Source organism: Alnus glutinosa, chromosome 3 (genome assembly GCF_958979055.1).
Source record: "Alnus glutinosa chromosome 3, dhAlnGlut1.1, whole genome shotgun sequence".
Taxonomy (NCBI): Eukaryota; Viridiplantae; Streptophyta; class Magnoliopsida; order Fagales; family Betulaceae; genus Alnus; species Alnus glutinosa.
In genome coordinates, this window is record NC_084888.1 from 29,682,551 (window position 1) to 29,708,652 (window position 26,102).

A 26,102-nucleotide genomic window follows, 5' to 3' on the forward strand; every position below is an offset into this window, starting at 1 on the left:
ATAACATTAACAATGATAATTATTATATAATCATATGATCATATGTATTTAATGATAATACTTAGGTCATATAATCATATCTAATGATTATATGGAACAATTTTAGATCATATGAGCACGTGATCTAAATTGTAATGATAATACGTAATTTGTGATTATAATTAACTAATTGGTGATTTTAATCCTAATTACTTAATCTGGGATTATATGAATCAATTTATCATCTAGACATTCAATCATTGTATTAGTATGAATTTATTACTTAATTTATGCTTATATATAGTATATTGTTTATTAATATATTATATTATAAAAATAAGTTATATATTAACAAATTAATATATATATATATATATATATATATATATATATATATATATATATATATATATATATATATATATATATATATATATATATATATATATACGAGTCGAGCCTTAATAAACGAGTCGATCCTTATACGAGCGGGTTTACGAGCTTTAGTCGAGTCGAGTTTATACGAGTTTGCATCGTTTAATAATCGAGTTTGATTTTTGTGTTCACGAGTAGCTCATTTAATAATCGATTCGAGCACGAGTCGAGTTTATTCTAGTCGATTTCGAGTAAGCTCACGAGTAGCTCAGCTCGTTTACACCCTTATATATACACGTGAATGAGTAGTTCTAAATATCATAAATGAAAATGTTGACCGAACGTTTATTGTTATGACCAAACAGTCATAATGTTTGACGAAGATCAAAAGCCATAATTTTTTTTTTTAATATACAACGGTCATAAACAGAAACTAGTTTTTCTTTTTCTTTTTCTTTTTCTTTTTTTCATAAAAACTCATAAATATTTTTTAATACCAAATGATAAAACATTTAAAGACCCTTGAAAAGGAAATAATGTTTATAACACGTAGACATGCCCCTACTGCTATAGATCGATAAGCATTTAGCACTCTATGTCGACGTACCCTGAAGCATCAATCTTCACAGCTCACACGCTGACCGTTCGATTCCAATTCCATCTCCTTCATTCTTTCCTGTTGTTCAGATCCTCGTTAATTTCCTGCATTATAAACGACAATCGGGCTCCTTACAATATTCTTGTTGGAACTTTTCCATACAAGCGATCCTGAAACCATTTGCGTGCTCGGCAATGCTTTGGCCCTCACGACAACCCTGAAGCTCAGCTTCTCCAAGGTGCGAGTGAAGGAGAGAGTCATTGGCCTGACAGTGATTTCAACTCCTTTGGGAGCTCTAATGATGGCAGTGTAGACGGATTGAGCAGCGCCAACATTGGTGACTGTTCTCTGGAAAACACCTGTTGTTGTCTTTTGCTTGCTTTTCAAGGCAAGCTGCATGCTGGGATAGTTGAGATCATCATTGCCAACTCTAGGGAGAAACTTTGAACAGTCTACGGATTTTGAACCCACCAGGGCTGCAAAAGTGGACCCATTGTACCCCTCGCGGCATAAGAACCGGATGTAAAGCATTTCACCCATGTCATAAATCAAGCCAGGGTTCCTAGCTTGAGTTGGATTCACTTGACCAGCACCATACGCAAATTCTCTGTCCGGGTTCACCCTCGGGCTCATGGGAGATGCTTGACGATCAGTCAAATCAAGATTAAATTTTTTTTCATTGTCTATTTTTTTTTTTTTAGTATTCCAATGGAGATAGATTATAGTTAGCTAGGGATAACTTCACAAAATGGTATTTAACTATTGGCCGTTTTGAAAAAATGGTACACTAAACTATGAAACGTCTCAAATTGGAATAGCCAAGTTTCCAAACGTCTCACTTAAGAGTAGTTTTAGGTAAAAAAAAAAGAAAGATAAAAAATGCTAGCAGGATTTAGGCATTGGTTAGAATTTAACGAAATTTGCAAAAATACCCATGCTTGAATCTTTGAAAATTTTTATAATTTTTTTTTAAAAAAATAAATACATGGGTATTTTGAAAATTTTGGCAAGATTTACCGTAAATCCTAACGGAGTATCCTTAAGTGAGACGTTTGAAAACTTGAATATCATAGTTTAAGACATTTGATAATTTAGTGTACCATTTTCTCAAAACGGCCGATAGTTCAATACCATTTTATGAAGTTGTCCCTCATAGTTAACACTAATCATAAAAAACTATATATAATATAATATAATAGGAAAGAGAAAGAAAAGGGCACTAGAGAGAGAGAGAGAGAGAGAGTGGAAGCTGAAAGAAATATATATATATATATATATATATATATATATATATATATATATATATATATATATATATATATATATATATATATATATATATATATATCCAGATCTTTATTTATTGTATTAAATAATATTATATAATTCTATATTTATAGAGAGACAATGAGTAATGAGTAAGAAATCTTAAAGTAAATAAAGTAAATTAATAACGATAAACTTAATTTAAAGAATATAAATATTCTAACATGTATAATGGAAATAAGCCTCACAAGAAAATAGAATAAAGGAAAATATAAAAATAGTAATCTAATTTAATAACAATAAAACATAAATGAGAAATATTATTATAAGAAAATTAATAAACCAACGTACGTAATACGAAAGCTTTGGAGTATGATTAAAACAAAATTAAATAGTAATCTGTTTTATTTTTATTTATTTATACCTGTGGTCATGATGGCAGATCTGATTGCAGCTGGACTCCAAGTTGGGTGGAATGACTTGACATAGGCTGCTACTCCGGCAACGTGAGGAGTTGCCATGGAAGTCCCGGACATGAAGTTAAATTTCGAAAATTGGGTGTCACCTTCCAACCAGGTGACTGACTTCAAAGGGGTGTAAGCTGCCAGGATACTAACGCCGGGTGCTGCAATATCGGGCTGTCGTAACACCGAAATATCAGGGTGTTAGGGTTTTATATATATGTCGTCGAAGCCATATATATATATATATATATATGCAGAAAGGAAAAGGTTTTGTGCTATACATATATATATATGGATGAATTGAAACAGTAATATCTTTACTTTGAGAATGCGTTGTGATCCGGCACTTGGTCCGCGAGATGAAAATGAAGCGACAAAGGGAGCAGGCGCTATTTTTACTTCATGGGACTTCTGTATCACTCCTGATGGTGTTCTGCATTGTACAAATCAAGATTAATTATCTCTTAATATTTACTCGAAACGGGAGATAAATTGCAGAGTCCACAGGGTTGGACATCTATTAAATTGTTCTTGGTAAGAGTATTTTTGTCCACCGAACCGATCGAAAAAATGAGGTTAGTTAACAGACTTTGAATTGACAACATGAATAAATTTTAACTATTCTAGTTAAGCCGATAGGTAGCAATCAAATATTTTGCCCACACCTAGGAGTACTCATGATTCAAACTTGTTTAGGACTTTTGACTTTAATACTTTGTTAAATGATCGGTGCTTATCTAAAAAGCGTAAGCTAATAGAAAATGATTAATTTAATAATTTAATTTATATTCTAACAATCTCTTTTATGTGTGGGTTCAAACTCATCCTCAACAAGTGAGGCTCAACACGTATGTACTTGAAATATTTACCTGAAATAATTAAGGGGTAATCGAAGGTTCGAATTCACAACTTCTTACTCTTATATCATATTAAATATAATTACTACTTAATTATCTCAATACCTTAAACTAACCTATAGCAACTAGCAAGAATAATTAATAATTACCTTGTGGAATTTATGTAACCATGTACAATTTCACCGACGGTGCCATTCACAATGGTTGCCGGTGCCATGAAAATTGGGGGACTGTCGAGAAAGAACTCTTCACTTTCAAGTATAGTCCCAACACCGCCAATTCTCGTGACAACAGAATCAGTACCCCATTCTGCTAATTTGCAGTAAACAAGCCTTCCCTTCACCTTCGCAGGGTCTAATGAGTCTGACAAGCAGAAACTGTAGAATTATATGAAAATGGTAAATTATCTTTTTTTTTTTTCTTTTTCCTGTGAAAATTTCCATGAACAAAGGAAAGTATACCTAGCATTGTCCTTTGTTGCAGGGACACGGGCTACATCTTCCCCACTAACAAGAGGGTATTCCCGCTTTGGACTGAATGTGCTCACGCCAACCCCCTGCATACGTATAATATTAAAATATAAATTAGATGATTAAATTCATTTTAAATTTTTGGAGTGATAAATTTACATATTCTTCAAAAGATTAGATGAGAAATTAGAGCTCGGATGCTTCAAAATGTAAATTTGCGAGAAGTAGAGAAAATTTAGATTTGTGTAGGAATTGATTGTGTATGAATACTTGTATTTATTGAGGTTTGAGTTTGTCTTGTATATGTGTTTGCGAATTATAGCCGAAACATTCGAAGTTTTGTTCGCTTTTGAAATAAGTGGTGATTTAACATGATATTAAAACAGGAATCTTAAGTTTGAACCTTAGTTGTTTCTGCCATTCGGCTCATATTTCAATTAAATATTTTACCTATATTAACGAGGCATATAAAAATGTAACTTACTGAGATGGTCCTTCCATTTCCCAATTGAACTGTGGTCATAAACGACCTATCCGTGCCGCTAGCTGCCACAGTTAGAATCCAAGGTGCATGATTCTCCACAGTACCCAGAACTGGTCCAGAATTTGCAGCCGAGGCCACAGTGAGAATTCCATTCTTCATGGCATGAAATGCACCGACTGCTATAGAGTCAACGTCATAACTTACCATTCTGTCTCCACCGATGGAAATTGATATAACGTCCACACCATCAGTTATAGCAGCTTCAAAAGCAGCAAGTATGTCCATATCTGAGCACCCAATGTTGACCCAACAGACCTTGTACGTGGCCACCCTAGCTGACGGTACCGCTCCTCGTGCGGTGCCGTTGGCGAGCCCAAAGAGGCTTGCATTTCCAACGAGGTTGCCGACCGCAGTTGATGACGTGTGTGTCCCGTGCCCGTGCACGTCAACCGGAGAAAGAATGTCTCTCGGATCGTTTAGGCCATCGAGCTTGAAGTACCGTGCACCTATCACCTTGCTTCAAATACATATATATATCCAAACATAAAATTAATGTCACGTCATCTTAATTATATTACAATCTTATAAATAGAATTTAATTGCATGGTAGCATTTCCAAAACTCATGTTCAAAAAAAGTTCCTCTTTGGCCGGCACTTAATTCAAAATTTATGGTTTCGATCTACTTTTTATTGAGAATGACACGCTTTCTGGAAATGTGAGAATGTTTTCCAGGTTTTCCAGCTTAATTAGCTTCAATGTTTATTTTCTGAAAAGTCATTACCATATAAAATTTAATCGTTGTTTTTCCTTGAATTTTAAGAAACACGGCCTCTTATATAATCATTGAAATTATTTGCTTGAAAACTGAAAAGGATCGAGTTCTTAAAATATAATTTCAAGTTAGGGGATCATTTCTGAAAGTGAATAATTTTTGGAGTCGATCGATCATTCTCCTTTTCAGGTGAAAAAGAATCGATTCTTCTTCATATTGGTAGGTGCATATATATATAAAAAGAATATAATGCGTGTGTATATATAAGGACACGGCGAATTTACTTGTTGCATCCTGAGAAATTAGCGTAGTGGCCACAAGTTCCTTTCCATTTTGCTGGTGGAGGACCAAACCCATCATCCTTAAAGCTTTCAGCCTGTGGAGTAATCCCTGGCATGCACCAAGTTTGATAATTTTTTGTTAAAAGAAATAAAAAAGATAAATTTTTTTAAAAAAAATATTTAAATATATATATATATATATATCCAAGAACCTGTATCTAATAGACCCACAACTATATCCCTCTCAATTTTCAAGTTTCTTGTCGCGGTTAAAGGTAACCCAATGAAGTCCCAGGACTTGGTAGTATGAATCTTGTGATACCGATTCTGAATCACTTGCACCACATTGTCCATGCCTGAATATTCACAACAAAAACTCTGTTCATATAAATCCCATATATATATATTTCAATGAAAATAATAATTGAGGAACATATATATTAGATATATATATATATATATATATATATATAGCTAATTCACGTACTCAATAACTTTTGGGCTTCATCTTTAGATAGCTTTGCAGCAAATGCATTCAAGGCGTTGTAGCTGTAGACTATTGCCTCCTTAGCATCAAGAAGGCTGTTCCATGTAAACTCATTAGGTCACAAAAAAAAATCTCATGTTTGTGCTGAAAACTGCATAGTTTCATGGTAATATTTTCCGTTAATTCTTTTTAAGTACTCATGACCATATTCAACTATATAAATAGATCATTCATGTATACAGTTACAATATATACGGAAATACAGTATTCAGTCCAACCTACCTTCCTTTAACAGCCGAGAGAAGATCTAGATTAATGTTTTTTCCTGCGACGTCGTCTGTTGGATATTTATTTTGCGTGAAAGCAATGTAGAAATCCTGTACAATTTACGATCACGATTATTACTAGAATTACAGAATAAATAATGAGAAGAAAAACAAAGCACACACACATATATATATATACATATATGCACACCTTTTGCTCATCTCCATTAATTGCACCAACAAGACTAGCTATCAAGACCAAGAGAAGAGGAAGAAGAAGCCGATGAAGAGGAAAGGTGTGGATATCTTTCGCTCTCGACATGGCTACAATAATACTTGCTTTCTTCTTCCTCCTCTTCTTCTTCTTCTTCGTATCTAACTATGTCATGGAGGGTGATATATAACGAGCATGACAACCTGTATTGCTTCACAAGGAACAAAAAAGACAGCTCGAGGATAAGAACAACCTTAACTGTCCTTAACTTCCTCAACTCCGGTTCCTCAGGTTTCCGGTTGGGAAAACCTGTAAAGGAAGACCAGGCTTGCTTTAGTCAATGTCATATATAAGGCTTAAGACCAGGCTAGCGTCTTTTGGAGCTAGAAACTTTGCTCAGCATTGCTCCTATATATCCATCTTTGTCTGTTCCATAAATCTGTAAAGGAAAATTAATCCATGCGAAGATTTAGGTAGGCCTCTCATTTTTGGGCCATCACTTTTTTAAGCCTATATATAATATTCCTCACAAATTACTCTTCTCAACAAACAGCTAGACTTACAAATTAAGATCATGACCATGTTAAACCTCCAATGAGTTCTATACATATACGGGGTGGAATGAAGATTTTTTTCTTATCACTACAAAAAACATGGCATTTAGTGACGTGTCAGAAGACCCTCTAACACGTCACTAAACGTTGATGGCGTTACATTTGCGATGCGATTTCAACGTTACAAAACCATAAGTCGCCAAATGCCTTTTACTGACGTGTGAGCATTCATATGTCACCGGCCATTTGGTGATGTGTCAAACTTTGACATGTCACTAATTGTTAGTGACGTGTCGTGTAGTGACACGTCACTAAAAGGCATTACATTCAGTGATGTGGTATATTGGACACGTCACTGAATTTAATGACGTGTCAAGGAGACACGTCACTGAATTTAGTGACGTGTATTTTCATTACAAGTCACTAATTTAGTTTTTTGATTAAAAAAAAAAAGCATATATTTATACAATATCCGGTTGACCTAATAGACATTTTACATTTACATTTCAACATTTCACAATCACAACAATCTATACATTTCCATTACCTATCAACAAACACAAGTACACAACCATATACATTTCCATTGATCATTGTCATGCCGCTGTTCTGAGTCCACTTTCCCACGTCACTTGCAACAATGCGAAACAGTTTGACATTAACCATGTACCTATTATAGGGGATTGCTTCGACCCTCTACAATGCATAACCAGCTTGTCGCCCATTTTCTTCCTACGTTGATCGTCTAATTGATCGACCTATGAGTATATTACGTAAAATGGTAAACCAACGGTTTGTTCGGTTAGTTGATGTGATCAAGAAACTTTTATTACGAGGCATGTAATAAATAAAACCACATTATTCTTACGTATGCACGGTACCAATTGCAGAACTGCTTAATAAGTTGGGCTTTCAACTGATCGTATGTAGGTCGCCCCCTGAATTGTGATCGCTTAAGTGTATCCATGTGCGTCATACAAATCAAATTTGGTTTCATTATGAACTATTCATCGAAAAAGATGCAAAGTGATTGGACATGCATATTCTACTAACACGACTTACATCCGCAGTTGAAGGAACTCGTCCGAGTTGAACGTAATATATCGATGAATTTGTGTCAATGTGATACGGTTGAGGGTGACTCGTGTTCCTACCCCTTTGAACCATCGAGATTTCATGGGGTCTGTTGTGGACGATTGGTGCGTTATCTAAATACCTCGAGCAGAACTTCACCAGCTCGGTTGCTATGTGATGAGTGCCAAATATTGTATATTTAGACTCCTTAATTTGCTTTTGTTAAACCTTTAGCTTTGTTATTTTCTGATGTTTTTGGTTAGTTTTGGTGTTTTAGTATTTTCCAGGTCATTGAGAGAAAAATGACAATTTTTAAGTAAAATTGCAAAGTAGGCTGGAAAATCAGGGAGTGAGCTAGAGCTTACCATATTGAGCTCAAGCTCAACATGTTGTGCTCGAGCCCAACATATTCAGCTCGAGCGCACCTAGAGTGAGCTCGAGCACACTTATCTGACCTGAACTCGCAGAAACCCTAATTTTTGTCTATAAATACTATTATTTTCTCTTATTTCGGGGAAGCCAACTAGAGGACGCTAGGAGAGTGCCCTAGGCGCCGTTCTCACTGGATTTAGGGTTTCTTGAGTGATTTTCACCTAGAACTCCTATATTTTGTAAGTTTCTTTGATTTTTAATGGATTCTTGTAATTTCTTTATGCTTTCTTTTGCAATGAGAGGCTAAAATCTTAACTAAGGTTAAGGATGAAGCCTCACCATTGAAGAGAAACTATGTTTTCATGCTTGTTTACACCATTTGAGTTTATGGGTTTTTGATTTCTCATTGTTCTACTTTAATTATTGAGATTATTCTTGGATATCTATTGTGATTTCCGGATACATGTGATGATTCGAGATAGTTTCATTTAATTGATGGCTTGAGTTTTTATTTATCAAAATGTTGGATAATATGTGCGTTTCATTTTACAGATACATTTGATGATTTAGTCAAAACTAGATATTTTTTGTGATTTGTGCAAGAATGGATTCATTGAATGATTTAATCAATTTTTGAAGTAAAGTAGAACAATCCTAAGATTTGTATGGTGAGAAATTCAAATGTGTGTTGATGAACATGAGAATATGTTGCTATGATTTGGTGGGTGTGAATTCTTGGACCTTAGAACCCTATCTTTTGACTTATTTAGTTTATGTTTTCTTTTGTTAAAAAGCCATAATTTTGGAATTAAGTTAAAATAGAATTAGTTTAAATAGAAGTTAATTTTGGCAACTCAATTTCTTACGAATTCGACCTCGCACTTGCACACACACTATATTGCAAATGATTCGTGTGCTTGCGAGTAATTTAAAACTCACACCTCTGAGCATTTGTGCTCAAGTGCACGTCTGCCGACAGCAACAAAACCTGAAGTAGCTAAGTTTATTATTATTTTTTTTTTAAAAAAAGAAATTGTAGTTTCCTTTTGTTTTGTTTTGTTAATATTTTGTTTATGTTTTACATTATTGTTTGCTTTTGTTCTTTTAGTTTATTTTAGTTTTCTAACCCAAAAAAAAAATAAATTGTTGATGTTTTATATTGGATATTTGCATGCTAAAGAGTGAGAGTGAAGCATGGATTTTTCTTTTGATGATTATAGCAATTTTTTTACACAACATGTTTCACCTAGTGGTAAGACACCCACTCCAACCAACTACTTTCACAATTTCTACCCACTGGACCATATTCATATTGTTTCGATCATTATCATAGTGTTAGTAATTGTTCATCCTGGGGATAATTCTGCAATCTTTCTTGTGAGCAAATGAACACCAATTTCCCTAGCCCTGGGTTTGAATCAAATCTAAATTTTTACAATTTGGACTGGAGCAACCGTCCAGATTTCTCGTGGCAAGCTCAAGCCACGGGAAATTGTGTTGCCCAATTTCATGAACTACACCATCCTGAATACCCGTAGTTCGAAAACCAAGTCCTTGATTGACGCAGCAGGAATTTAAAATAAATAGAAAATTATAAAGATAAATTTTTTTGCTAATTTGGAGTCTCACCAAATTAGCAATAGGGAAGAATAAACCAGCGTCTCACCACCAAAAGATAGAGGAGTCACATCTCAGAAAAACAAAACATAATTTTCATTCATCATAATCTATCTATTATAATAGAATATTATGTTTAAATAGACTCAAGAACAAAACCCTAACTCTAACCCTAATGTGACTATGGGCTAAGCCCATTATTAAAAAACCAATAACCTAAGCTAATGTGACTCACTTTTGGGCTAAGCGCCTAAGCCCATTATTGAATTACAAATAACTTAAAACTTTGGGCCAAACCCATAATTAAATTCAAATAAAACTAATAATCTAAATAAACTAAAACAACAAATTTATAAATAGAAAATTATAAAGATAAACTTTTTTGCTAATTTGGAGTCTCACCAAATTAACAATAGGGAAGAACAAACCAGACTCTCACTGGCTTTGACAGCGTCTCACCACCAAAAGATAGAGGAGTCACACCTCAAAGAAACAAACATAATTTTCATTCATCATAATCTGTCTATTATAATAGAATATTATGTTTAAATAGACTTAAGAACTAAACCCTAACTCTAACCATAATGTGACTAAGGGCCAAGCCCATTATTAAAAAACAAATAACCTAAGTTAATGTGACTCACTTTTGGGCTAAGCCCATTATTGAATTACAAATAACTTAAAACTTTGGGCCAAACCCATAATTAAATTCAAATTAAACTAATAATCTAAATAAACTAAAACAACAAATTTATTCTTGTTTCATCCTGCATCATTCTCCCCTTCTTCGAAAAGAACTCGTCCTCGAGTTTAGATGACAATGCTTTGGACCAAGCCCAATTCCTCAAGTCTTGAAAAGAATGTGAATGGGTTGTTGCTAAATTGGGCTTCAATGTGGACCAAGTGAACTGTTTCTGGTATGGGCCTTCAAAATTGTAAAACTAAAAAGTTTAGGATAAGTCCAATAGCTTTCAATAGACACTTTTTTTTTTTTGTGGTGAAACTTGAAACCTAGAATGTAAAAACATGACAACAATAATAAACACTTTGACCGATTGCCCATGCATCTTTCTCCTTTGATTTTTTTACAAAAGACTCGGCCTTTTGTTTCTTCTCTCGCAAGCTCGCTTGTCTTTGCTTTTGGAACCAAACACATTCGGCCTTTTCCCTTCCCTGGAAGCCAAATAAAACAGGAGCTTCTTGACTCTTCATCCGGATCTTGAGCAATACAGTAGGAGAGGTGTAGCTCTACGGCTGGGGGTGAGAGTTTCTGGATGGTGGTCTGTTCAACGGTGGGTATGGATTTGGGTATTGGCGGTGGTCGCGGGTTTTGCGGTGTGGGTATCAACGGTGGTTTTGAGATTGTAGATTTGGGGTGGATTAGGGTGTTTGGTGGTTGTGGTGCACAACGCGAATGGCGATATCGGTGGTCTGGGAGAATTCTTGAGTTTCTGAGATGCTGGTGGAGTGGGTGTTGCTGTGATGCTGAATCGGTGGGCAGCCGGGTGCTGGATGGGTCATGGTTTGTGGTTTGTTTGGCAGAGACACAAATTCTAGCGTGATGGTGGTGTCTTTTTGTGGAGTAGGTAGCTTAGGTAGCAAAGGTGATTGGTATTCGGGCATTGCCAGTTTCGGTTTCCTTCAGACCAGTCCCTGATTTCTGCAAGAAGATGGAGGCTTTGTGGTTTTGGAGTAGTCAATGGTTTAGGTATGGTCACTGATTGGGTTTGGGAGTCCATTTGATTTGTTAGGATGGGGGGTGGTGGAGCGATTGGCACTGAAAGTTTGGTTGTTCATCGGTAAGGGCTTGGATGGTTGGTGTGGTTTATGAGCGGCAGTGATTCCTGGCTTCCTAGAAAAGACATACCGCTCCATGTTGGTGATACCATCATCGAGCCGTGTAGTGCAAAGGCGTACCTGGTTTAATGAATAATTTAGGCCTTGTGGCTTTGTTTGATTTTCGGCTTCCTTGGTCTGTTTTGTGGTGGTGGAATTTGGTGTGGATTGTAGGGAGATGGTCTGTGATGGTACAAGGTGGGTTGCAAGGTTGAAGCTTTGTGGCTTTCTGTGACTTTCTGTTTAATGGTGTTGGTTGGTGGTGGTGGAGGGATTAATTATGTTCCCTAGAAGGGCAATTTTGCAATCGTAACTAGATGGGGGGTGGGGGTACTGATCATACCTGTATGAAGTCCAACGATGACGCCATTGACTCATGACAGATACAAGAATTGGATCTTGCAATTGTTGATAGAAAACAATTGCAGATGCTCTGATACCAATTTGACGCAGCAGGAATTTAAAATAAATAGAAAATTATAAAGATAAACTTTTTTTTCTAATTTGGAGTTTCACCAAATTAACAATAGGGAAGAACAAACTAGCGTTTCACCACCAAAAGATAGAGGAGTCACACCTCAAAGAAACAAAACATAATTTTCATTCATCATAATCTGTCTATTATAATAGAATATTATGTTTAAATAGACTCAATGACTAAACCCTAACTCTAACCCTAATGTGACTAAGGGTCAAGCCCATTATTAAAAAACAAATAACCTAAGCTAATGACTCACTTTTGGGCTAAGCCTATTATTGAATTACAAATAACTTAAAACTTTGGGCCAAACCCATAATTAAATTCAAATAAAACTAGTAATCTAAATAAACTAAAACAACAAATATATTTTTGTTTCATCTTACATCATTGATCCTTCATCATATGATCATTTTCTTCAACAATCTTCATTGGAAGACACGTTGAAGGAATTTATGGAGAGAACTGGCCAATCCACTATTCAAGTGCCACCACTAGAGTCATCATTGGAAGACTCAAAGCTTTCATACACTCAAATAGCCAAACCATACAAGAGCTTAAGAATGTCACATGGTCGCTAGCCCAGCCATTCGAGAGATCAAAGATGCAACTATGGCCAACACTTCAGCAATTTGAAGGTTGGAAGGATAGCTTAACCGTCTGGTTGCTGAGTTAAACAGAATGGAGGAAGAAGAGCTTGAGAGTCAATTGATGGCTGAAAAGCACTACATGATTGATGAGGATGAATCCAACAATTCTTGTTGTTGACAAGTTAAGTGTGCGAACTCAAGTGCAGGTTGTCGCGAAGTAGTAATTCTCGGAAGTCTGAGTGTCGAACCACTGGTATTTGGGAAACAAAGAACACTAAAAAAATAAAATTAAGAAAAATCTATGACAGATGATTTAATTGAATGATGCAAATAAAATATATAACAGAAATAACAATTAAAAGAAATCACTAAGGCATTGGGGTTTTACTTTTAACAAAATTATAATATTTATTTCGCAACTCATGTGATAATCAAAAAATAGATCAATGAATAACAAAAGAAAATATCATCAAAAGATTAATCTTAAAATTGATTGATTTTATTAAGCAGAATTGGTTATTTGATTCGCAGGGAATTCAAAGCATTCACTGTATTCGTAGTTAACAATGAATCAATGAATTTTGCAGAACAAAAACTTTTTCTAAGAATAATTAATGCAATCAATTAAAAAGATCATACATTAAAAACTATAAAAGAGTTGGAAAATAAATACTACAAATTTATTGAAAGTTTCACCCCTAGCCTCAGCTTGTGATTTAGCTAGACATGATTACGTAAATAAATTTCATCGTTAAAATCCTAAACATCATGCTAGCAAAATAAAATAACTAAGAAGAAAATAAAAACAAATCTTGAACCATCGCCGCTGTCTTCTTCGATCTAGAGTTGAACGTCTTCTTCTCTTTTTCTGCAAATTTCGGATTCCTTGTTTGTTGTTGTGTTTCTTCTCTTATATAGATAAGAGTCATTCTTCTTTTGGGATTCGTACAACTATAAGAATCTTAGTCTTCTATTTATTACACGTCTCTCTTTTACACTTGAAACAAAACACTGCTTCTTCTTTTTATAAGGGCCAAAAACACATTTTTCTTCTTGGTTTTGTCATGTAGTAGTATTAGAATATTTCTCCAATTTGTGGGTCTAGCAGTTTGGTTTCACATCTTCTTGTATTTCTTTTTTCTTTTTTCTTTTTGGAAAAGATGTTATATTGTTGTGCTCCACCTGCATATGCATGTGTCATCGGCAATTAGACTCATCATAGAGTCTATGACTATGAGTATGGAGATATAGATTACTGAATAGTCTGAATATAAGTCATGTTTTGTCTTTTTCACTTGTCAATTTGTCAGATGTGTCATTGATTTAGTCTCAATTATATAAAACATTAAAATTTATTTTTTTGTTTAACCCGATTACCCATACCTCACTCATCATACATCTTTTTTTTTTTTTTTTTTCCTTTTTGTGAAATTAAAATTTACAAATATGTAAATTTGTGTGAATTTGTTTAATGGGTAGTTATTTATGTTTGCATATATGCATTTTTTTTTTATGTGTAGTCGTATCTATGTCTTATAAATGTAAAGAAGTATTGACTATTTGAGTCCACTTGTGGTGTGTCATGAATTTATAAATTTTTTTATGCTAACAATTTTTTGAATTATTTATTTTACATTTATGTAAATAGAAATAAATTTATTGACTATTATTTGTTATTATGATTGTTTTCTTATTCAGATAAGAACAACATTGGCATATTTTGAAAAGGTTTTCTTCATACTTTGGAATTTTGCTAGTGTCAATAAATTTCAGTAGATTTTTGCTTCTTTCAGGTACGTTATTTGTTATTGTTTAGTCGTTTTATTAAGCTATTTTTTAAATATTGGTTAGATTAATAGTGATCATAATATTGTAATAATTTAATCATAATATTATTGGAATATGTGTCATAAGTCATGAGTTTTTTTAGTACAAAAACACTTAAAACTAATAGATAAATAAATTTTCAGGTTTCTGAAAAATCTTAGATTACATCATGGGCAAGCCAAAAAGACTTGATGCATTTTTTAAGAAAAAAGATGCAGATCCTAATTCTAAAATGTCTTCTTCCACATAAAATCTTCAAGCTTCAACTCTTGAGCAACACCCTTCTAAGATGCTAAGAATTGAATCTCAAATTGAGTTGGTTGACATTTCTACTATACAACATGATCCAGGGTTACGTCCTCAAATATCGGAATATCCAGTTAATCAACAAGATGAAATTAGACGTGCTTATCTTAAAGACGGTCCATATAGATTCATTCCTTCTAATAGTTCTGGATATCCATTTTCGGGAATTGGAAAAAATCGTCGTAGATTTCAATCATCTTGGTACAAGATGTTTAATTGGTTAGAATACTCTCCTATAAAAGATGCTGCTTATTGTTTGCCCTACTATCTTTTCGGTAAAAAGCCAACGGGACGACTCGGAGCTAATGCATTTACTATAGAAGGATTTCGTAATTGGAAAAAGGTTAATGATGGTATAAAGTGTGCTTTTTTGGTCCATATGGGAAAGGATCCATGTTCACCTCATAATAATGCTGTTAAATGTTGTGATACTTTGAAGAATCAATCTCAACATATTGAAAAGGTGATTGATAAGCAAATTTCGGAACAAAAATTGAACAATCGATTGCGATTGAAGACTTCAATCGATTGTATTCGTTATTTAACATCCCAAGGATGTGCTCTTAGAGGTCATGATGAGGGTCCAGATTCAAAAAATTGTGGCAATTTCCTTGAGTTGATAGAACTTGTATCCATGTACAATGAGAAAGTTGCTAAGGTTGTCTTAAAAAATGCTCCACAAAATGTTAAATATACTTCACATCATATCCAAAAAGATATTTTACATGTCTTGGCAAAGAGGGTATGGAATGCAATTCGTGAAGAAATTGGTGATTCAAAATTTTGTATTATTGTTGATGAAGCACGAGATGAGTCCAAGAAAGAACAAATGGCTATTGTTTTAAGATTTGTTGACAAATATGGTTTTATACAAGAACGTTTCTTTGATGTTGTTCATGTTAAAGATATATCGGCATCGACTTTAAAGAATGAAATATATGTTGTTCTTTCTCAACACTGTCTTGATATTCAAAATATTCGTGGACAAGGGTATGATGGTGCTAGTAATATGCGTGGTGAATGGAAAGGATTACAAGCATTATTTCTTAATGATTGTCTTTGTGCATACTATGTTCATTGTTTCACTCATCGATTACAATTAGCATTAGTTGCTGCATCTAGAGAGGTAGTTTCTATTCATGAGTTCTTCTCAAATTTGAATTTCACGATCAATGTTGTTGGTGCTTCATGTAAACGTCATGATGAATTACAAGCTACTCAAGCAGCAGAAATTGCACAATTGTTAGCTATTGATGAACTTGAAACTGGAAAATGAGCTAACCAAATTGGCACTTTGAAACGAGCTGGTGATACTTGTTGGAGTTCTCATTTTCAATCTATTTGTAGCCTAGTAAGGTTGTTTAATGCTACTTGTTCAATGCTTGAAAATATTATAAATGAAGGATCCACTTACTCTCAACGTGGTGATGCTAATACTGCTTATCAAATGATTACTTCATTTCAATTCATATTCATTTTACATTTGATGAAGGAAATCATGGGTATTACTGATGGTCTTTGTCAACATTTGCAACAAAAATCTCAAGATATCTTGACTGCTATGGAATTGGTTGCTAATACAAAAAAACTTATCCAAAAGTTGAGAGATGAAGATTGGAATAGATTGCTTGAGGAAGTGGTATCTTTCTGCAAGATATTTCAAATTGAAATTCCAGATTTGAGTGCTCGTTATGTTCAACGTCGAGGTCGTCATCAACGAGATCACATCACAGTGGAGCATCATTATCATTTTGACATATTCAATGCTACCATAGACTTTCAGTTGCAAGAGCTCGATAATAGGTTTTTAGTGAAGGAGCAATGGAACTCTTGACACTTAGTTCAGCTTTGGATCCAAATGATGCCTATAAGTCCTTTAATATTGATGATATATGTAGGCTTGCAGAGAAGTATTATCCTCTTGATTTTTCAAAGCAGGAGAAAATTAATCTGAGATTTCAGTTGAAACATTTTCAACTTGATATGCTTAATGATCCGAAATTAAAAAATTTGTCTTCCATTGCAGAATTATGTCGATGATTGATAGAAACAAAAAAAATCAGAGAGATATCATCTTATTGACAGATTGATTCGTCTTGTTTTGACTCTTCCAGTGTCTACAGCAACTACCGAACGAGCATTTTCAGCAATGAAAGTCATTAAAACAAGACTTCGTAACAAAAATGGATGATGAGTTTCTCGCAAATAGTTTAGTTGTCTATATTGAGAGGGAAATTTCTGAGAGCTACAATTTAGATTTGATACTTGATGATTTTGTTTATCTAAAAACGCGGAGGATGCAATTTTAGACACTTTGTATTTTTGTTTAATTCAATACTATTGCCTACATTAGAACTTATTAATATATTAATTATGACATATTTATGAAGTTTGATAGATATATTTTTTGTGATTCATATATTGTGTTATTATTCCTATTTTGAATTGTGTTCATCATAATTTTATATATAATATAAATGAAGTATACAATGAGAATAAAAATTTATTTTATCATATATTTTATTATTCGAGTTTCGCCCCCACTAGGATCAATTCTTGGCTCCGCCTCTGCCTATAATATCAAATTGATGCTCACAATCATTCCAGCTTGAACACAAATTAAAGCTATAACTAATTATTTACTATATATAGCACTAATAATTTAGGGGGATTGTATGTGTGTGTATATATATATATACTAAACATACTCGAATTTCATGTACTAAATATAGTAAACCCTAAACCCTACATATACTAAATATAGCACTAATATATAGGGTATACAAAAAATAATATATATATATATATATATATATAGAGAGAGAGAGAGAGAGAGAGAGAGAGAGACACACACACACACACACACACACATACTAAATACAAAGGGAAAAAAAAAAAACTAGTGATGTGTTAGATTGGCACGTCATTACAAGGTGACGTGTCATTGTAATACGTCACCAAAATAATGACATGTCAAAATGACAAGTCACACAATCTTGACGTGCTAATTTCACAAGTCGCACAATAGTGACGTGCTAAATAGGCACGTTACTATAAGGTGACGTGTTAGATTGGCACGTCATTACAGGGTGACGTGTCATTGTAACATGTCACCAAAATAATGACATGTCACACAATCTTGATGTGCTAATTTCACAAGTCGCACAATAGGGACGTGCTAAACAGACACGTTACTATAAGGTGACGTGTTAGGCTGCCACGTCACTACTAGAGTGACATGCCAGTTTGATACGTCACAACGATACTGACATGCCAATCTTACACGTCACCAAAGGGTGTCGTTCTTGCATGACACGTCACTATATGGTGATGTTTTAAATAGACACGACACCCAATAGTGACTTGTTAATCTAGCTCGACACCATTTAGTGACGTGTCAATCTGAAAAGTCACTAACATAGTGACGTGTCGGATTAACAAGTCACTAAAGTAGTAACGTGTCAATTTTCTTTTTGTTACTAAATATTCAAATAATATTCAAATAATAAATCGGTATTAAAATTAGTGACGTGGTATATTTGACACGTCACCAATTTGTGATGTCTCTAATTATTCACGTCATTATGTAGTGACATGTAGGGTTTTACACGTCACTAATTAGTGACGTGTCAAAAAATAGTTTACTATAGCCACGTTAGTAATTGCCCCGTTTTTTGTAGTGACATATGTTTTGTTATGCTCTAATTGAACAACAACAACTATTTTTTGGCAGTTGACACCTTTATTTGCTTGTCTATATGTTATAGGAGCACAAAGTCATAATTTTGCCCAATTTGATGAGGAAGGTTAAAGAGATTGAATTCTAGAACTTCACATCTTTTGTGCTATAGAGTCTGGTATGTTTCATTCGAACTTTACATTTGGAATGAAAATGCATAGCTCGAATATTTGGATGTTTTAGTCAAATGAAAAGATGTAAGGTATTTAAAATGGAAAGACAATGTAAATATTTATCACTTTTTCAGGTTCATACCAATTTACATGCCTATATGCTTTTTGAGTAATATGAGTTTTTTTTTTTTTTTTTTTTGAGAAAAATAAGAATTTCATTGATCAATAATCTTCCGCGTGCTCCGCAAGTACAATATGTTGGATGATAAGAAAGCAATCCTCCATCCAGACTTTATCTAACAATTGAGAAAGAGCAGATTTTGTCATACAATGAGCCGCCTTATTTGCGTCCCTTTTAACATGTTAAAAACTATGATTAGCTAATCAAGAGAGAATAAGTTTTGTATCTAAGATTAACTGTCCACAGCCACTCCTACAAGGGCCTTCCTTTTTCAACGCTGAAATGACACTCAGGGAGTCCCCTTCTAAGAGCACATGTTGATAACCCATCTCGCAAACCAGCTAGGCAGCATGCCAAACAGCTACTATTTCTGTAGTGAGAGGATCGACAATGTAGGGAACAATCTTGGAAAGAGCTGCCACAAAAGCTCCACTATCATCACGAATGACAACACCAACACCCAATTTTTTTGTCTTTTGTTGTAAGGTAGCATCCCAGTTGATCTTTAGTACACCCAAGGGAGATTTTTTCCAGCTTATACTTCCATTGCCTAGGAGTCTACGTTTAGTACCCATTGTTGCATTAGCTTCCTCAAAAGCTTCAAGAGAAGACTTCACGACATGCAAAACCTGCAAGGGGGCCATGAACAAATTCTCAAAAATAAGTGCATTACGCCTCAACCATAGTTGCCTCGCCACAGCAAGAGCAAAAATGAAATCAACCCCTACCAATTTCTGCATCCAACCTTCAACAAGACCTCTTCCATTAGTGGAATCCATAGCCATTTTCTGGACACGTTGCGAGTATTCTTACCATACAGCTGTAAAGGAGGGACAAGTCCACAGAATATGAGAAATATTTTCTTCTTCCCTAAGACAGCTCAAGCATAAAGGATTCTGGACTATGTTCTTTGCAAATAAACTAACTTTGGTTGGAAGTATATTGTTACACACCTTCCACGCAAAGTTCTTCAAAGTTGGTGGTGCATTCAGATTCCACAAAGCTTTCTAGATCCCTCCCGCCTACCTTGTTTTAGAGCTCTCTCCTCTAGACTGATTTATGTATTGCATTTCCAAATGATAGGACCTCTTCATCGAGAAAAAACCATGTTTGGTACCCTGCCACACCACTTGGTCCGAATGGCCTAGAGGACTTAAAACAAGGCTACAGATTTGCCCCACTTCCCAAGGCTCAAAGATAGTTCTTATCAAATCAAAGTTCCACCAACGTGTATGAGGATCTATAAGCTTGTAAACTCTGGAGTCACTCTCCAATCCTTGAAGAGGATGATGGATCAAAACGGGATTTAGAGATGGAAGCCATTTATCCCCCTAAATACGAATGAGCTCTCCATTTCCCACCCTCCATACAAGCCCACGTTCCAACACTTCCCCTGCTTAAACTATGCTTCTCCATGCATAGGATGACTGCCGTCCTAATCGGGCATTCAAGAAATCTCCACCAAAAAAATTGACTCACCAAAGAATTAAGTGAGTTGCAAAGGTTCTTAGGCAGCTAAAAAACACTCATACTATAGGTGGGAATGGCTTGGACCACCGCTTTGATGAGAATCTCCTTCCCTGCTTGAGAGAGAAACTTATCTTTCCACCCATCCATTTTTCTTGCGAACTCTGCTTTCATTACCAATAAACGTTCCACCAAAGTTGGGAGTCCCAGATACTTCTCATACCTCGAAGTGGTAGAAATCCCAACAGAGGTCCTCAGAAAATCTCTAAATTCGACTCAAGTATTTTTACTAAAAAAGATCGAAGTCTTGGCCGAGTTAAGCTTTTGGCCTGAAGCTTTCTCGCACAGCTTGAGAATCTCCATAAGATTCACCTACTTTGTGAAATTTGCCCTACAAAAAAGGAGACTGTCTTTGGCAAAAAACAAATGGCTAAGCCAAATTCCCCCAGCTAAGAAAGGAACTCCTGTAATTTGTCCCCACATTTCAGCCATCACCAACAACAAACTCAGCCCCTCAGCCACCAAAAGAAACAAATAGGGGGTTAAAGGATCCCCCTGTCTGAGTCCCCTGGATGGCCTAATTTTGCCATAAAGGACACCATTTACCAACACTAAGTAGGTCACGCTAGTAACACAGCGCGTGATCATAGATATCCAACCCTCTGTAAAACCCAACCGCCTCATCATTGCTTTGAGGAACGACCATTCAACACGATTGTAGGCCTTGCTCATATCGAGTTTCATCGCCATATAGCCTTTTTTTCCCTTCATGCGCATATCCATTGAGTGTAAAGCTTCATGCGCCACCAAGATATTATCGGTGATTAGCCGACCCGGACAAAAGCGCTTTGATATTGGGAAATTATTGAGGGTAGCACCTGTTTCAGTCTATTTGCTAGCACTTTTGATATTTGCTTATAAAGTACATTGCACAAGCTAATAGGTCTAAACTCACTTACACAAGAAGCTATTATAAGTTTAGGAATTAAAGCTATAAATGTAGAGTTAATAGACTGATCAAACACACCAATATTAAGGAAGTCCAAAATAGCTTTTCTAACCTCATCACCAACAATCTACCAATGTTTTTGATAGAACACGCTCCAAAGCCGTTTGGACCTGGTGATTTAAGTGGGTGCATCTAACCTAGAGCTTGGTCATTCTCTTCCGCTGTAAAAACTGTTGTCAAAAGGTCATTCATCTCCGTGGAAACTCTAGGAGTGATGCCAATCCCTGAAACACCCTCAATGGAGAAGAGCTGGTGAAAATAATTGGAAAAAGCAATTCCAATGTCATCCTGTTCTGTCCAGATAGCACCTGAGAGGTCTTTAATCGAGCTAAGAAAATTGGGTCGACGTCTTTGATTCGCCAAAGCATTAAAATATTGCGTATTCATATCACCTTGTCGATACCAATTTCTTTTTGCTCGTTGTTTCCACTTGATATCTTCCATCTCAAGGGCCTAGTTGATCTCCCCTTGTATTTTTTTAATCTGTGCAAGGACACAAGAATTCTCCCTCCTTTGTAGTCTCTCCAGCTTTTGTTCCAAAAATCTTAGATGTCGTCTGCCCGCCCCATACTTATACTTGCTCCATGCCACGAGCTGATGCTAACAATGAGACAGCTTCAATTTAGCCTCCTCCATTGAATTACTGCCGTCCAAAGTACTGTTCCAAGCTTGGTTTATCACCGTTCCACAATCCTCAACAACATTCCACCATGCTTCAAACCTGAAAAGTTTAGGGGCCCTTCGAAAATTGGGATTAAAGCGAAGCCACAAAGACTTGTGATTCAAGGTTGTCACAGGAAGCACTTCAACTGAGGCATTCGGGTATATTCCACACCATGCAGGATTTACCAAGGCCCGATCCAAACGTTCTTTGACAAAAATCCCCGACTCCCACTTGTTACTCCAAGTGAATTTCAACCCTACATAGCCCAAGTCACCCAGTGAAAATAATATGGACTTCTAAATTTAATAGTGTGTGTGATCAGTGTGCAACAAAATATTAAATGCGAAATTTAAAGGAGACAAATATGTTGTTGACGAAGTGGAAACTCAATTAAGAGAAAAACCACTCCGGGGCAGCCAAATCCAGGATATCCACTATTCAGAAGACAAAGCTAGATACAAAGCAGTAACACTCACATACCCCTGATGCAGTGGTCGTACCTTGCTCTCTAACGTGTAACCCAACGCAAACACTTCCCAAGCAGGTTCTCCTACCTGAAGGGGTATTCAATGGAATCCTTTACCTTAGGGCCAACCCCTAAGATAAACTTTACAGCTGATCAAATCACACACTTGGCAAGGCTTTAGAGGAAATATCATGTCTCTAAGCTGTAGAGAATTCACCACCGAATTCTATGTTGAAAGCATGCCTCAAGCCTCTTATTTATAGGCTTAGGAAACCCTATTTTGAGTCAAAAACGGATTCCGTGGCACGCGCGTCCGGACGGGAGCCAGGGCCGTCCGGATGGGTCAAGTTTTTCTTGTCCGAAAAGTAATTCTGGAATTTTCTGAAGGGTCGTCCGGACGGGAAAATCTTTTCATCCGGACGGAGTCCGTCCGGACGCTTCTATGGTCCGTCCGGACGCTCAAATTACATCATTTTTTCTAAGCTTTCCAATGAAGCCAATTTCGTCCCAATCTGATATTTGAGTAAAAATTTATGACCAAAATACCCGAGGGTGTCCGGACGGCTTGACCGAGCGACCGGACGGTCAACTGCAACCGCCTCTCCAAGATAGCGCTGAAAGCTTCCATAACAAGGCCGCGTCTGGACGGTGTTGCCCTAGCGTCCGGACCGTTGCACTTCGGCTGCACAAAATTACCATAATAAGGCTTGGAGTGTCCGGACCTTGAAGGCTAACATCCGGACGGTTGAACTGGTGCACGCAATTTCCATATATGAAGCTTGATCATCCGGACCATGAAGGCTGACGTCCGAACGGTTGAACTTGGTATGCACGTTCTTTCCTTATAGAGGACATCGTCCGGACAGGATCACACATCATCCGGACAGTAGCAGCCGTCTTCCCATAACTGTGTCTTGAGTCAAAAACCTTATTTCTTGTCAAACACTGAATGGCGTCCGGACGGTATAACCACATCGTCCGGACGGATGCGCCGGAACACTGGGATTTTCTCGAACTCTGAAGAGTGTCCAGACGGAAAGATCTCGTCGTCCGGACGGATGTTGCTGACTGATGAGCGTCCGGACGGAATACCACGTCATTCGGATGGCTAACAGGGAACCGAAATAAATCCTTGAAAACTTCACAGAATCTTCTCGAAGAATATAGCTGAAGAGTAGACTCTGGATAAAGCAGCATCCCTATGAAAGCAGCAACATTACATAGAAGTGATTTTGTCCAACAGAATGCAGCCAACACAAAAACTAACACCCAGGTTACACGCATGAATTACCCTCTTGAAATCTTCCATCTGACCATTATTTCGAAGAGTACCCTGCACCTTCTCACTTTGATCCATGATTTCATTGAAGTCATCTATACACAACCAAGCTTGCTGGTTAATGTTGTTAAGGGCCGACAGTAGCTTCCACGACTTATCCCTATGTGTCAGGTCATAGCCATACACAATTCAATTCAGACAGAGAGAAGTTAGAATTAATATGGTGCAACAAGTAGTTCAACTGAAGCCTATTGTTTATATGCATTTGGTTGGCAATAAATCGCTAAGGACCATTTTTATTTTACAACTATTGCATTCTTACAATGATTTTATTTGTCTAAATTTGCTCATTACTCAGATGGTAGGTTTGGGACTAAAATAACTTAAATAAGTCCTTCAAGCTCAGGATGCAATTTGAATCCTGACTGATAAGCGTCGAATGTTATACGTTCAAGCCCCTTAACTTGTATATGTTAATTCCTTAGTATTGTTATTTGTTTGATTTTGTGTTATTTTATTGTTTTTAGGTTTTAAATAAAGATACAATTAATTCCATTGATTTTGGGCTTAAAGCACACTTTGAGAAGACCTAGAATATATGTTTAAGCTTAACCAACCATAATAGAAGACCTATATGATGTGGTTAAGTTTAATCGAATCAAGTGAAGGATTAAATCGAAATTTTTCCACTAAGAGTCAAAATCGGATTGGGTTCAAATTTGGATTCTGCACATGCCTCAATGTTTTAATCATAACTTTTGGTTCAGATATTGTATTTCAATGAAATTAGTGGCGTTAGAAAGCTAATAAAAATGAAACAAATATGTCATAAATAGCTTTTCCCTAATTCAAACGTTTACTATGCCAAAATTTTCCCACAATAAAAGACCGCAATTCTGGACGAATTTGAAATCCTTTTCCTACTTAAATTGAAGTTTCAATCTCCTACTTAGACAAAAAGACTCAAGAGACGATTTTTCTGAAATTTCAAGAGCTTCTAGACCTCTCTTAGTCTCAATAAATAGACCCCTAAGCTTCAAGAGAATGTGTGCTTGTGCTTAACTCTAGAAAGAAAAGTCTTCTTGGACGCTTGACAAGTTGAAGAGGAGAAGAACATGACAAGAGGCCATCCCAGCACCACGATGAGCTGTTAAATTCCTAATAGGGTGTTGATGTAGCTCTTTCCTAGTAATAATGGTTTAATTGTATTTTAATTTGGTATTTTCTATATGCATGATGGTTGTATAACTGTGAGAACTAATCTTAATGTTTATATTCAATTATTATGAATTTCTTATCTTGTCTTAGAAAGTCTTTTATATTGATTGAACTCAATCCTTCATATTTTTTTTGATTATGTGAATGATTGTTATACAATGGTTTTAATTGACATATGATTAAGAGGGTTAGATAGACCATGCCTAGGAAAAACGGATTGTACTACACCCTAGTTTAGTGTAATTTAGCTAGACAGTTCGTAACAACAGAAGTTAGGTTATACTTTTTCATTGATTGTGTGTATTCTATTAAAGACGTAGCTAATCCATGCCTAGGGAAGACAGGTCGTACCGCATCTTAGTGGTTAGGTGGACGGTCCGTGCCAACCGAAGATTGATTATACGTATTCTTTAGAGGTAATTTCTTGACTACTCGAGTGAGACGAGCCCTATATCATGCATAGTATGAATTTTTCTTGTTAATTTATGATTGACCATTGTTATGCGGTGAGTGGTAAAATCAATCCATTATCTCATCCCTACTCTCTTTAAATTTATGTCTTTTACTTTTATACAATTATTTTTAGAAAACAAAAATCAAACATCTTTTGTTTACCAAAATATATCAATAATAAAATTACCACTCGCAATAGTATGAATCCTTATAGGATATGGCTATATTGAGGGTGTCAAACCTCAATGACTCCAGGGGTATTACTATCAAGTTTTTCGAGATTAAATAAACTTAATTAAAAAGAAGTTTGATTTTTGTTTTCTAAAAATAAATGCATAAAAGTA

General features: G+C 35.7%; 3 protein-coding genes and 1 pseudogene across 3 annotated transcripts; 1 reads left to right on the forward strand and 3 right to left on the reverse strand.

The window, feature by feature from the left end:
- Nucleotides 1-1,048: 1,048 nt before the first annotated feature.
- On the reverse strand, nt 1,049-6,653 carry LOC133864749 (subtilisin-like protease SBT4.14). Its single transcript, XM_062301160.1, has 11 exons — nt 6,513-6,653; nt 6,318-6,412; nt 6,036-6,130; nt 5,761-5,904; nt 5,552-5,657; nt 4,494-5,010; nt 4,001-4,095; nt 3,689-3,916; nt 3,004-3,115; nt 2,643-2,856; nt 1,049-1,593 (listed from the first exon to the last, which is right to left on the reverse strand). The coding sequence occupies exons 1-11, from the start codon at nt 6,621-6,623 to the stop codon at nt 1,049-1,051; spliced, it is 2,262 nt and encodes a 753-aa protein (XP_062157144.1). The 5' UTR covers nt 6,624-6,653.
- Nucleotides 6,654-15,152: 8,499 nt separating this feature from the next.
- Nucleotides 15,153-17,478, forward strand: LOC133863327 (uncharacterized; annotated as a pseudogene).
- A 2,065-nt stretch (nt 17,479-19,543) lies between these two features.
- Nucleotides 19,544-19,987, reverse strand: LOC133863329 (uncharacterized). Its single transcript, XM_062299273.1, has one exon. It carries the CDS (start codon nt 19,985-19,987, stop codon nt 19,544-19,546), a length of 444 nt encoding a protein of 147 aa, XP_062155257.1.
- A 2,291-nt stretch (nt 19,988-22,278) lies between these two features.
- On the reverse strand, nt 22,279-24,165 carry LOC133863330 (uncharacterized). Its single transcript, XM_062299274.1, has 2 exons — nt 24,087-24,165; nt 22,279-22,598 (listed from the first exon to the last, which is right to left on the reverse strand). The coding sequence occupies exons 1-2, from the start codon at nt 24,163-24,165 to the stop codon at nt 22,279-22,281; spliced, it is 399 nt and encodes a 132-aa protein (XP_062155258.1).
- Nucleotides 24,166-26,102: the final 1,937 nt, after the last annotated feature.